At 48.0% G+C, this 12,082-nt stretch overlaps 1 protein-coding gene and 1 long non-coding RNA gene across 7 annotated transcripts in view; one reads left to right on the forward strand and one right to left on the reverse strand.

Annotated features, from left to right (window-relative positions):
* The window catches only part of TTC29 (tetratricopeptide repeat domain 29), a 179,814-nt gene extending 174,394 nt beyond the window's left edge, over positions 1 to 5,420 (forward strand). For 3 of the 4 annotated variants that reach the window (XM_072335725.1, XM_072335727.1, XM_072335726.1), the window contains 2 exons: positions 3,211 to 3,301; positions 3,698 to 3,820. In XM_072335725.1, the coding sequence (XP_072191826.1) occupies positions 3,211 to 3,301; position 3,698 (92 nt within the window). In that variant the 3' untranslated portion in view covers positions 3,699 to 3,820. Of the gene's footprint in view, positions 1 to 3,210; positions 3,302 to 3,697 lie in introns of all 4 variants that reach the window. The other variant, XM_072335724.1, reaches the window with a different exon arrangement.
* LOC140251690 (uncharacterized) lies at positions 1,818 to 11,510 on the reverse strand. 3 transcript variants are annotated; one of them, XR_011903451.1, is made up of 4 exons: positions 11,481 to 11,510; positions 6,635 to 6,727; positions 5,530 to 5,663; positions 1,818 to 1,954 (listed from the first exon to the last, which is right to left on the reverse strand). It is a non-coding gene; the product is annotated as an uncharacterized lncRNA (long non-coding RNA). The 3 variants fall into 3 exon arrangements; XR_011903450.1 differs by lacking the exon at positions 11,481 to 11,510 and adding an exon at positions 7,522 to 7,624; XR_011903449.1 differs by lacking the exon at positions 11,481 to 11,510 and adding an exon at positions 6,832 to 7,075.
* Positions 11,511 to 12,082: the final 572 nt, after the last annotated feature.

Here is a 12,082-nt window from a genome sequence, read left to right on the forward strand (position 1 = left end):
CTCCCTTCTGGGACAAATATACAGTATTAGGTAATAGTGACTCTGAATACATGACATCCACTGTATGAAAGGAAAAGAGATGTAACAACAACACTGTATTGTTTCACAACTACTCTTCCATATACAAAACAGTAGAAGTTTGCACACATTAACAGCATCTGCAAATGTTTTGTTGCATGCATGCATACCTACATATATGTAAAAAACATGTTGCTGACTTCTGAGGCATTGTATTTTAATACTTTATGCCACTTGAGCTACAGGGGATAAGCAGGAGAGAACATAGACTTTCCCCTCTTTGTATGCAATGTCCCTTGAGCCCACAGCCATTAGGAATCCTTTGCACGCTGCCGCAAGGAGCTCCACCGATGGGTTGGCCATGCACAAGGAACTCCTGCTCTGTCTCCAAGCCCACCAGCTGCTGGTTTTGCTCTATCTTACCTCTTCCTTTTATTGGAAGAGATGGTGAAAAATGGTTTCTGAGTCACAGAATCACAGAATCACAGAATTATAGGGGTTGGAAGGGACCTCTAGAGATCATCGAGTCCAACCCCCCTGCCAAAGCAGGCTCCCTACACCACGTCGCACAGGTAGGCGTCCAGGCGGGTCTTGAATATCTCCAGAGAAGGAGACTCCACCACCTCCCTGGGCAGCCTGTTCCAGTGCTCCGTCACCCTCACCGTAAAGAAGTTCTTGCGCACATTCGTGCGGAACTTCCTATGCTGGAGTTTCAGCCCATTGCCCCTAGTCCTGTCCCCACGCACTACTGAAAAGAGACCAGCCTCGCCACTATAGCTCCCACACCTCAGGTATTTATAAACCTGGATCAAGTCCCCTCTCAGCCTTCTTTTCTCAAGGCTAAACAGACACAGTTCCCTAAGTCTCTCCTCGTAGGGGAGATGGTCCAGGCCCTTCACCATCTTTGTGGCCCTCCGCTGGACTCTTTCCAAGAGATCCCTGTCTTTTTTGTACTGGGGAGCCCAGAACTGGACACAGTATTCCAGATGAGGCCTCACCAGGGCAGAGTAGAGGGGGAGGATCACCTCCCTTGACCTGCTGGCTACGCTCTTTTTAATGCACCCCAGAATGCCATTGGCCTTTTTGGCTACAAGGGCACACTGCTGGCTCATGGCCAACCTGTCGTCCACCAGGACGCCCAGGTCCCTCTCAGCAGAGCTCCTCTCCAGCAGGTCTTCCCCCAACCTGTACTGGTGTATGCAATTATTTCTACCAAGATGCAAGACTCTACACTTGCTTATGTTAAACCTCATCCGGTTTCTTACTGCCCAGCTCCCCAGCCTGTCCAGGTCTCTCTGAATGGCCGCACAGCCTTCAGGCGTGTCAGCCAATCCTCCCAGCTTCGTGTCATCAGCAAACTTGCTGAGGGTGGCCACTATCCCCTCATCAAGGTCGTTGATGAAGATGTTGAACAAGACTGGACCCAGCACAGACCCCTGGGGGACACCACTAGTCACAGGCCTCCAGCCAGACACCGCACCGCCAACGACAACCCTCTGCACTCTGCCAGTCAGCCAATTCTCGATCCACTTCACCGTCCACTCATCTATCCCATACTTCCTCAGCTTTGTTATAAGGATGTCATGGGGAGTCCTCTTCTGCATGTTGCTTTCATTCTTGCTTTTCTTGTCATCTCCTCAAAATATTGCCTTTCTCTTTTTTGTAAAGAATTTTCAGCTCACTTCATCAGTTTGTGGAGCTTTTCAGTAGAATTCTAATTTTGAATATTATCTCATGAGCGTGCAATTCTCAGCAATGCAGGTATTTCCCTTTTTCTTTATAATCTTTTGAGATAAGGCTGCCTTTAATGTCCTGTTCTCTATGAAGTCACTGATCATTGTAGCTTAAGTCTTCGTAGCTGTGGCTTCTAGTATTTTCTGTGACTTCTCACTGATTATATTCTTAAAAGGACTTACAGTTCTGCTTAGCTGTTCTCCTAGATACATAATGAAATAACAAGGTTTTTAGAAGTATAGCAATCTCTACATAGTCACATGTAAACAGCAAAAACAACTGAAATGCCAATTCTAGCTGCACTAAAAATTTGACCAGACAATTTTAATTATGTTTTATCAACAGCACTGATAATGTGTCAAGAACATCCTATTATGATGAATTATATGTACATACTATTAGTATATATTAATGTTTATCTCTACATTTTACCCAACACAAAGTGATAGAAGGAGAATGTTTGATTGTGTGATCTGTGGTGGTGTATATGTATTACCATTATGAATATGAGATGTTTTAATTGTCCCCAAATAGCAGAAGACTGCCAAGAAAACATTTATGGCTCAGTATTCCATCAGTTATCCTTGATACATTTCATATTTGCTGGGATGGTGGAATCGTTAATCAGTCAATAACAGTTTGGTGTCCAAGTGCAAAGGCAAAAGTCCAAAAGGTGACTGAGAGTAGCAATTTATGCTATAATTCCCCATCTGTCACATGCACCTCTGCACTGTTTCTCTGTATGTGTCCATGTATGGAAGATACACACACACTTTAATGTGTATTTCATTATGAATACATCTATCCTGTACACATGTAATCACATTTTTGGTTTGAGTTACCCACCACTCTTGCACCAGTTTTTCATGGTTGAGATACAGAGATCCTTGTATTGGGTAAGGACTGGTTGGTTGGTGAATTGGGTTGGATTTTGGTGGTTTGGTTGTTTGTTTTTTTTTTCACGTATTCTGCTGGCGAAAGTATTCCCAATTTCTTCATTTGAGGAAGTGAACCCATCAGTAGTTTCCCAAACAGGAACCAGTCCCCCAGGGATGGTGTGGCTGTAACTAAGCAGAGGGAGGTGTGTTGCTGGGGGTCACTGGGAACAGAGCAGAAAGCTCAGCCCAGAGGTGGGGGTTTGGTGCAGGGATAGAGCATGGGCTGATACATCTTGGTTGTTGGCTCCTATGTTCCCACCTGGACATGTCCCACAAAAACAGCCCTTCTCTGAGAGCCAATGCTCTGGAGTGCCAGAAGAAAAGAAGTTCCCATCAGCTCCGTGTTTCAGAGTCTGTATCTTACGTGGCTCACCTCACTTGTTGTAGAGGATTACCCTCTCTTCTGACTTCCTACTCGGTTACATATTTTTGAAATAAACTTTCTAAGCTACTACTATTAATAGGGATGTTGTAAGCCTGAAACACTACCATACTTTTGTTTGTCTGTTTTTAATGACAGAGCTCGATAGAGAAACAAGCCCATGTGAGCATCCTCCAGAAACAAGCCCCTGTGAATCTGTTCCAGAGACCCAAATTCTAGATCATTCCTGGTACAGTATTTGCTCTTAATCCATGTTCTTTTTAACAATACAGTGATTTTTCACAAAATGTCATTGGTACCAAAATTTAACCAGATATTGGCAGCCAGATGCACATCAACTGTTGTACTGTGTCTAAATAACAATATACTTCCTGCTCGTAAGTAAACAAATTCACTGGTTTTCTTTTTCCTTTTTTTTTTTTCCTTTTCATTGTTTTTTCCTGTTTTTAGGATTCAATTGCTTTTAATCATGTAGCTGCTTTTAATTTGCAGAAATAAGCCTCTGTCTCAAACAGAAGCAAGTCTGTTAACTAGATGCATAAGTCGGACACAAAATGTGTTGGTATCAAGAAGTATGCATAAACTTACAACACTTTCTCTTCGTTATTTTTATTTTTCATTACAGAAAACCCCTGCTTACTTACAGCAAAGCTGGCAGATGAACGTCGTGAGTTCAGGAAGATCTCCAGAAACTCGGGCATCAAAGTAAGAACGTTGGTGGAAGTTTTGTTGTTTAAGTACGTGCACGTTGTTACAGTATAAATATCTGATAACTGTAAGTTCTTATACGACTGATGTCGTATGTGTGGTTCCGTTTTTCTATCAAAAATAGCTACTGTTGTTGAAATAAATGCAGAAGGAAAGTAACGTAGAGCAGTGTGCCTATTGTTCATATTGCTTATTGTCTTTCAAAGTGTTGATACCAAGCCTCTTATATGCCTGCTGAAGTGCATAGGAATCCAAGGTGCCCAGTATGCTGGAAGATCCCTTTCTAAATGTCTGGATATCTTCTTTAAATCACAAATTATTGCCCCATTCAGATAGAATAGGCTCCAATCTTGATGCCTCATCCATGGAGCTTTCTATAATTTTTGGCATCTGTGCTTAACAATTGTGGCTCAGCTATGACCTGAATAGAATAGGCAACAGGTTCCACTAGTGACCCACGGCAGTCTGACTCCCATGGTCATCACTGATGTCAGAAGCATTTCTCAGCTGCTGTCACTGCTAACCCCAAGAGCAGTTAAGGGGTAGAAGGTGGTGGCTATTGCTTTGCAAAGTATATGGCAAAGCAGAGCTCGGAACCTGCAGGTTTTATTTAGGAAAACTGATTGAAGCTTTTGTAATTTCACGTGTTAAAAACCTGTTCTTTGATACTTTATAAATCCCAATAATTGAACTAGCCTGTCTTTAAACAGACATTTCCAGAGTCAGAGTCAGAAGCAAGCTCCATTAGACCTGCAGTCATTTGCTGTGAGGGTCTTTGAGCAGGCAACAGGTTTTGCTGTAGTAATAACTCAATTCATTGGTTTTCTTCAGGGTTGAGATCTAAGCAACTGGTTGACATGTGACAATGGGGCTTTTGCCTCCAAAGGAGAGGTGAAAAATATAGCATTAACTAGCTCACATTAGACCATTTCTGATCAACATAAGCATAAATACCAGTAATAATAATTTTACTCTTTTTACTTAGAGGTCTTTATTGTCAAAACACAAGGCTTGTTACAGCAGTTTTTGTATAGACCGTTTTCACAAGGCTGAAAATTTGTTTAGGAGTGTTCCTAAATATCTACATGCATATAGAAACACACAGACCTGCTTACTGAGTGCTAAAGCAATGAAACGATTGAGATAAGGAAAACAGAACCATGAAATAAACATAAACAACAGCAGAATGCAGTTTAGTCTTTATACTTCAATGCTATTGATACAAATAAAATTAGAAAAATAACATCAGAAAATCACATTAATCTGGAAACTCTTCTAGTCTTAAAAGGACTGCTTTAAGAAGTTGCTAATTTTAGAGATCTGTAATTTCTTTTAGAGAAAGTTGTTGGGAAGGAGTGGGGTATGGGAGTTTATCATTGATGGTGGAAGAAAATGTACATATAAAATCTCATAGGAGAAGTTGACATTCTAGAAAAGCTGGTTATCTGTTTTTCAAGGACAAGTTACAAAATTCTTAAGAGTTTCAGATCTCACATGCATTTCTACAACTGAACAATGTTTGTACAACAGAAGTTGTTAGGCAGCTGTTAAACAGCACCCATCATCATCACTAAATTTTTCCAATCTGAACTCACCGTATGCACTGTTCCTTGAAGACAAACAAATAAAACATGTTGATGAATATTTCCATGTATGCACCTTCTTTTGACATAATGTGTCAGACAGCCTTGAGACTGGAGCAGCTTCCAGGTATGGCTGATCTGTGTGAGATCTAAGCAGAGTCCCTACCTGAAGCCTCTGGGAGATGGTGTGAGTGTGCAGCCCTGGAAGAATCGCTCCATTCTTTGTAGTCAGACAGCGGGGAGAAAGTCTAAAGTTCTAGCAGCCACGCTACCTCCATGTCAGCTCTGTAGCTTGGCCATCTGCAGTATGGGGAGACAGAAAGACAGCAAAAAACAGATCTTCAGCAGCATATGGAAGACCAGGAGTCTGGGGACTTGCCACTCTTAGGAGGGAACCAGTAACAGCTCCTGGCTCCTGCTCAGCTTTGAACTGAGAGGTAGGCCTTGTCCCTGGGAGGCAGCTTCTCAAAATACCAGCTTTCATGATCAAAGAGTCTCATGCGGAGAGGTACAACACCTCTGAAAGGCTGCTACCCCCAGCACTGACCTGTTCTGTCTCAGAGCATTGCAGCCCCATCTTCCTGAGGGACTTGAGGACGTATTGCTCCATCTGGCTGCAGGATCTCTGTTGGCAATTGGATTACTTGAATCTGAACTCAACTATGTTTCTAAAAACATCCTGCAGGAAGCTCCCCCAGAGCACAGCGTCTGCTATTATTTTCTCCTGCTCTCTTTCATAAGAGCTCTCTGCCTCCCAGCTCCCCAGCACAGCTGAATCAGGAAATCAGCTGCTTTCTTTCCATGTGCCATCACTGTGTGTTCTCTGGGCAGGTCAGCTCGTGCCATACTCACAGTGCAGATTAAACATGTTTGCGATAAGGGAAGTTCAGGATCACCTGACTTCTGTCTCCTGCTTTATCACAGCAACCCCTTCAACTTTTGCACTGTGAACTGCAGAAAGCTTTTAAATCCACCAAGCCACGATGCTCTCAGAGGAGCTCTATGATATTAGAATATTTGATGAATGAGAGTCTTTGCATTTACTTCGCCCCTCCCAGCCTCTGCTGTGGCAGAGCATTATCACCAGAGCATTTGCATTTTGCAGTGCATTTGGCAGAAATGGATGAACAACTGCCTGAGACGGGGACAGTTGTGCAGAAAGATGCCAGGATTTATGGCTTATCGAATCCTTCCGGTCGTGTTGAAATGCAGCACTAACAGGAAGCATCCTGCGGCTGCTGCTGTTGGTGCTGCTGGCTGTGGCCACTCACCTGATTCATTTTCTAGGTTTTTTCCTCTTTTCTCCCATTTAGAGAATCACAGGACAGTGGAATCTGCCTTCAAGAACTGCTTTCCAAGTCCATCTGTGCCAAAGGAGATAAAAACTAAGCTGAGAGTGTATCTGAATTGAAAGAATAAAAAGCTAAACAAATATATTTGCAAAAAGCGTGCTGGCCTTAGTAACTACCTGTGTTATGCCCAGGTCCCTCATCCCACTGTCGGGAGCTGCTGTGTTTCCATCAGTGAGACGATGCATCTCCCCCCCGAAAGCTGCTGGGTTTAATCTCACCATCGGATGGTGTGATTCATTTCTGCAGTCCCTGATGCACATTTCTTAATATTAGACAGGAGTGAAATATCTTCAGGACTGGGAGTGGGAGCTGAGTTGACTATTCTTTTCAAAGGAAAAGGATGCCGGAAATGTATCGTGGTCTTCATCAGCTGGGAGAGCAGTGAAACCAAGGGGAGGCTCCTGAGCTGCATGCAATGAGCCTGTCAAGACCAAAGTGGGCTTCCACACCCCAGGTGACAGCCCTCAAGGTTCAGCCATACACCAGGCATCTCTCAGAACACTGGGCCAGCTGTGTTGGCTGCATGCACCTATGGCAGGGTGGAGAGGGCCTGGGCCTGCTGCAGGCTGCCCTGCATGACACATTCCCCCTCACAAATTCAGCTTCCCCATCGCAGACCAGTTGTTCGTATTGAGGGATTCTGAATTTCTACCTCAGTTATCTTCGACACCTTTAACATGCAAGCATAAGCATCATATATCATAACATGCATCATAAGCGTTCTGTGAGCCAAGTAAGTTTGTTTTGTAGCTTAAAGTGGTTCTGCCATCTTTGACTGTTCTTTTGCATCCCTGCATAGTGATCACCTTTTTCTGGACAAAGTCCCTCCCACACTTTTGTTTCTGTTTTGTCGTGGCTGAATCCTTGGTCGGGAGCTCAATCTTCTTTTCACACTTAGTCACGTCTGCCATTGCTGCATTTTAAAAATAAATAGATAAATAAATGAGGCATTTGTGCTGTTGTGTTGCTAGGAAAGATGAAACTGTTCCATACTGCTGAAAAGGGACACGACTCACTGGCTGCCCGCATACAGGGGAGGTGGACCAGCTCTGTTTAGCTGTGCTGATTTTCCTAGTTGTTTTGCCCGCTGGCTTTCAGGCGTTTCTAGCCTTTGGGGGATGAATTTGCTCTGCATTAAGTGGGATTTTGGTCTACCTGCATTTCTTTGTAGCCTTCACTGTAACCTTGTGTGACGCTGAATGAAGACTTGGTATAGCTGAGAAGATCATCTGTGCTGAGCTATTTGTAATTAAGCTTTGCTGCAGGCAACTGATTAGTACAAGTTACATTATGCCCTCAGAAAAATGAAGGCACGGAGCCCAGGATGCCATCGATCCCTGTATAGCAGGGTGCAGCTGAATGCCTGCAGGTTCTGCCCTTCAGAAACCAAGACCTTCACCTCCAGGTCTGCTTAAGGGGCTCGCTCACAGCGCTGAATATCAGCCATAAACTAGTGATGCTCTCATCCAACATCATGCACAACTGCCTCCCTATTAACTGGAGGGCACCCTGATGTCTCTTTAATGGGGGTTAGCATTATTTATAGCAATTTACAGGTGTGCTGCTAAAAGACCAAACCGTAAATCACCTCCAATGCTGTTCTGTGATGAAGTGTCTCTGCATTATTGAACAAATTGTCCCAACATGACTGAATGATGCACAATGGAAAAACTTGCCACACAGATGTGATATGGAAAAGGCCACAATCTCATGCATTTAGTTTAGATCCATAATTGCAGCTGATGTGATCCTCGACTGATATGTGGAAAGACGGAGAAGCACCTTCTTCCTAGAAAGCTGGAACTGGCAACAAACCACTCAAATCATTGTATAGCTCCTTTGTATTGTGCTTGCAGGTGGGTTTCCTCCTTCAGTGCGGTGTACCATTATGTGCCAAAGGCCTTTCTTCTTTCTTTACCCAACCTGGGACACTACAAGAAAGACACTGAGGCCCTGCAGCATATCCAGAGGAGGGCAATGAAGCTGTGAAGGGTCTTAAGCACAAGCCTTATGAGGAGTGGCTGAAGGAGCTGGGATTGTTCAGTCTGGAGAAAAGGAGGCTCAGGGGAGACCTTATTGCTCTTTACAACTGCCTGAAAAGAGGTTGTGGTGGTGTGGGGATCAGCCTCTTCTCCCAGGGAACAGCAATAGGATGAGAGGTGACAGCACCAGGGGAGGTTCTGGTTGGATATTAGGAAACATTTACTCACAGAAACAGTGGTAAAGCATTGGAACAGTCTGCCCAGGGAGGTGGTGGAGTCACTGTTCCTGTGTGTGGATGTGGTACTGAGGGACATGGTTTAGTTAGCGAGGTGGGGATGGGTTGGTGGTTGTACTAGGTGATTTTAGGAGTCTTTTCCAACCTTTATGATTCAATGGCAGTTTAAACACCATCCAGCACAAAGCACAGATCCAGTGCCTTTCCCCTTGGTCAGGCCACTTCTCAGTGAGGCCCAGCACCATGCCATGCCCAGCAGCTGGCACCAGCAACTAGGTCTCGTGGGCAAAGGCAGGGCCTACAGGCAAAGGGGGGCTGTATGGAAGGTGAGCAAGGGAGAAGGAAGGCTGGGGACAGGATGGAGGGGTCAGTGTTTGTGCTTCCTGCACGGGGCCTTGAGATGAGCCCTGGAGTCACACTGGGGTCTGTGATCATGCATCTCTGTGCCTTCCCAGCACGCATTTAAAACCCAGCTCCATGAAACCAATGGAGCAGAGCAGGAAAGAGCTTAAACAGGGGCACATCCCCACAGATGTTGTGCAGCAAGGCAGCTGACAGAGGGGCAGACTCCATGTGCATCCCACACAAGGGAGAAGGCAGAAAATCACATGCACGCCTGCCCCAGGCAAGAGGTTTTATTAATGCTCCGTCCCCGGGAAAAGCATCAGTCAGACTTTGTGCCTGATTTGACACCACAGAACCCAGCTAAAAGCCATGAACCCAATGCTGCTCAGCCTTCCTGCTATACCCGCCTGGGCAGGCTGTGCTACAGCAGAGTGAACTGCCCTTTCTTGGTTTGGGGTGAGGCAGTGTGCGCTGGGTGTATCCCACTGCTTGTATTCTGGGAAGAAGATTCAAGCACATAACAAGTTCAGCTTTCTGCAGGTGCTGGTGGCAGAGTGGATCCCTGCTCCATATGCTTTGCAGGTGCTCCACTTCAACTCCTCATCCAACCCCAGTGGCAGCTATTCCACTGCTGGAAGGTGGCCAGCAGCAGGGGCCAGCCTCCTGGCTGCTTGGAGCACACCAATTGGTACTCTGGTACCCCTGAGAGCCCTTGGCACACAGTATCAGACACACACACACACCCTCCAATGCATCCATCCCTTCCCTGTGCATTGCCCCTGCTCTTGGAGAGCCCATCACAGCACACAGTGGAAGCTGGGCTGGCACATTTTCTTTCCTAGGACTTTGTAATGAATGTGTTTTGCAAAAATAAATAAAGAAATAAAGGAGCGAAGGAAAATGTCAGACACATAAATATGCCACATCAAGTTGAGCCTTTGGATCAAATCACTTGAGACTAGACGTCTCCAAAACAGGGAGGCAGGGATCGGGATTTACACCTCCACCAGCACAGCTCAGCCCCCAGCTGTTGAACTGAGTCTAACACAGAGCTGCGTATTACACGAGAGCACCTTATCAGCTGTCTCCGGGTGAATCCCCATCCTTGTGTCCCAGCGAGCGCAGCGGTCGCCTTCCCCGGCCCCGCAATGCCCGCCCGGGGCCGCTCCGCAGGGCGGTGGTGTGACCGTCTGCAGAGCGGGGTCACCGCGGGGAGGAGAGGGCCGAGCCGGGTGCCCCCTCCCCACGGCCGCACGCTGGGATCGGCACCCGGTGGCCGCGGGTGGCTCCCCGCCGCCTCCCCGCTAATGACGCCCGCCCCCGGCGCTCTCATTACCGCTGTACGGCTCCCGCCCGAGGGCGCGGGGCGAGGGGTTGATCGCGGCCGTGCCCGCCCGTACCGGAGCGGGGTCGCCGCGCCCCGGCCGGGGGAGCCCCCGCTCCGCCCCACGCTGTCAGGGGCGCAGCCCCGGGGGGGGGCCCGGCTGCTGCCGCTCCCCCAGGTTGTCCGCGGCGCTGCTCCTCCAAACTCATCTAAATTACATCAATAACAGAGCGCACTCTTTAATGAGCTCTCGACTTTAAAGACTTGAAGGATATTAACAAGCCGCTTGACAAATGGTGCTTAGAAGCACATTAAAGACGCTGCTAATGGAGCGCATAATGACGGCTAATTTTCGATCAGATATAAATTAGAGCCCCAACAGTTATTTGCCTTAAGGACTTTATGTAAATGATCCCGCTCGGCACAAAAGGGGAGGCGAGGCGCTGCCGAACGCCGAGGCCGCCGGACGGGGCGCGCAAACCTCGCGTGTCCCGCAGCCCGCTGCCGTCCGGAGCGCTCCCGATGGCAGAACGGGAATGCGGGACGAGGAAGAGGAGGAGGAGGAGGGAGACAGCAGCCGGGCAGGGCCGGGCACAGCTGATAGTCAGATCTACCCAGGGCAGGAGCTGCGGGATGGAGCCGTGCAGCCCTAGGAGCGCCTTTCCGGAGCGCGCCGCTTTCAGCCAGGAGTTGGAGTTGGGTTGGGAAAGGGCTCTTTTTTCATTATTTGGGTTGTGGGTTTGTTTTTTTTTTCGCAACAAGTGACGGCGGGGCCCGGACCCGGCTTCGGCCCACACCCGCCCAGGAGGAGCAAGGCCACAGCCACAAGGGGGTTCCTCGGGGATCCCCCATCGGCCCGGCCTCCCGATCAGCGTTACCTGTGCAGGGCGCGCCGAGACAGGGCCGGGTCCCTCCTGCGCTGCGCCGCGAGCACCGCGGGGGGATCACCTGGCAGAACAACAGCGACAACAAAGGGGGGGCGTCGTGCCTCCATTCCGACTCCCGCACCCGCCGGGGCGGGGATTTAGAGAGCAAAACCTCGCGCACACGCAGCCCCGTCCCACAGCCCCGCTCCTCGGCCTCCCCCGCACCGCCCCGCTCCGCGCTCAGCCTCGACGGGGCCGTACTCACCCGGGCGGCCCCGGGGCCGCGCCTCCGCCTCCTCCCGCTGTGCCGCGCAGCGCTCCATCGATTTGTTCCTGGGAAAACGCGGCGCGTTCTTATAGCAGCTCCCAGCAATTAATATTGCATTAACCCTATTAAAAAAAAAAAATAAAAAAAAATCCCCGAGCCCAGCGATCCCGCACCCTATCGCGGCCATCCGGCACTGACGGCGGTGTAACCGGAGCCCCGAGAGGCGCGTGGGGTGCACCCGGTGCGGTGCAGCGAGCGGGAGGAGGGCTGGGGGGGGCTCCACTTAATTTCGGGTCCGTGGTTTTCTAATTGGAGATTAAAAGCAGTCACGTCTTTGAAGGCAGAC

Source organism: Excalfactoria chinensis, chromosome 4 (genome assembly GCF_039878825.1).
Source record: "Excalfactoria chinensis isolate bCotChi1 chromosome 4, bCotChi1.hap2, whole genome shotgun sequence".
Lineage (NCBI taxonomy): Eukaryota > Metazoa > Chordata > Aves > Galliformes > Phasianidae > Excalfactoria > Excalfactoria chinensis.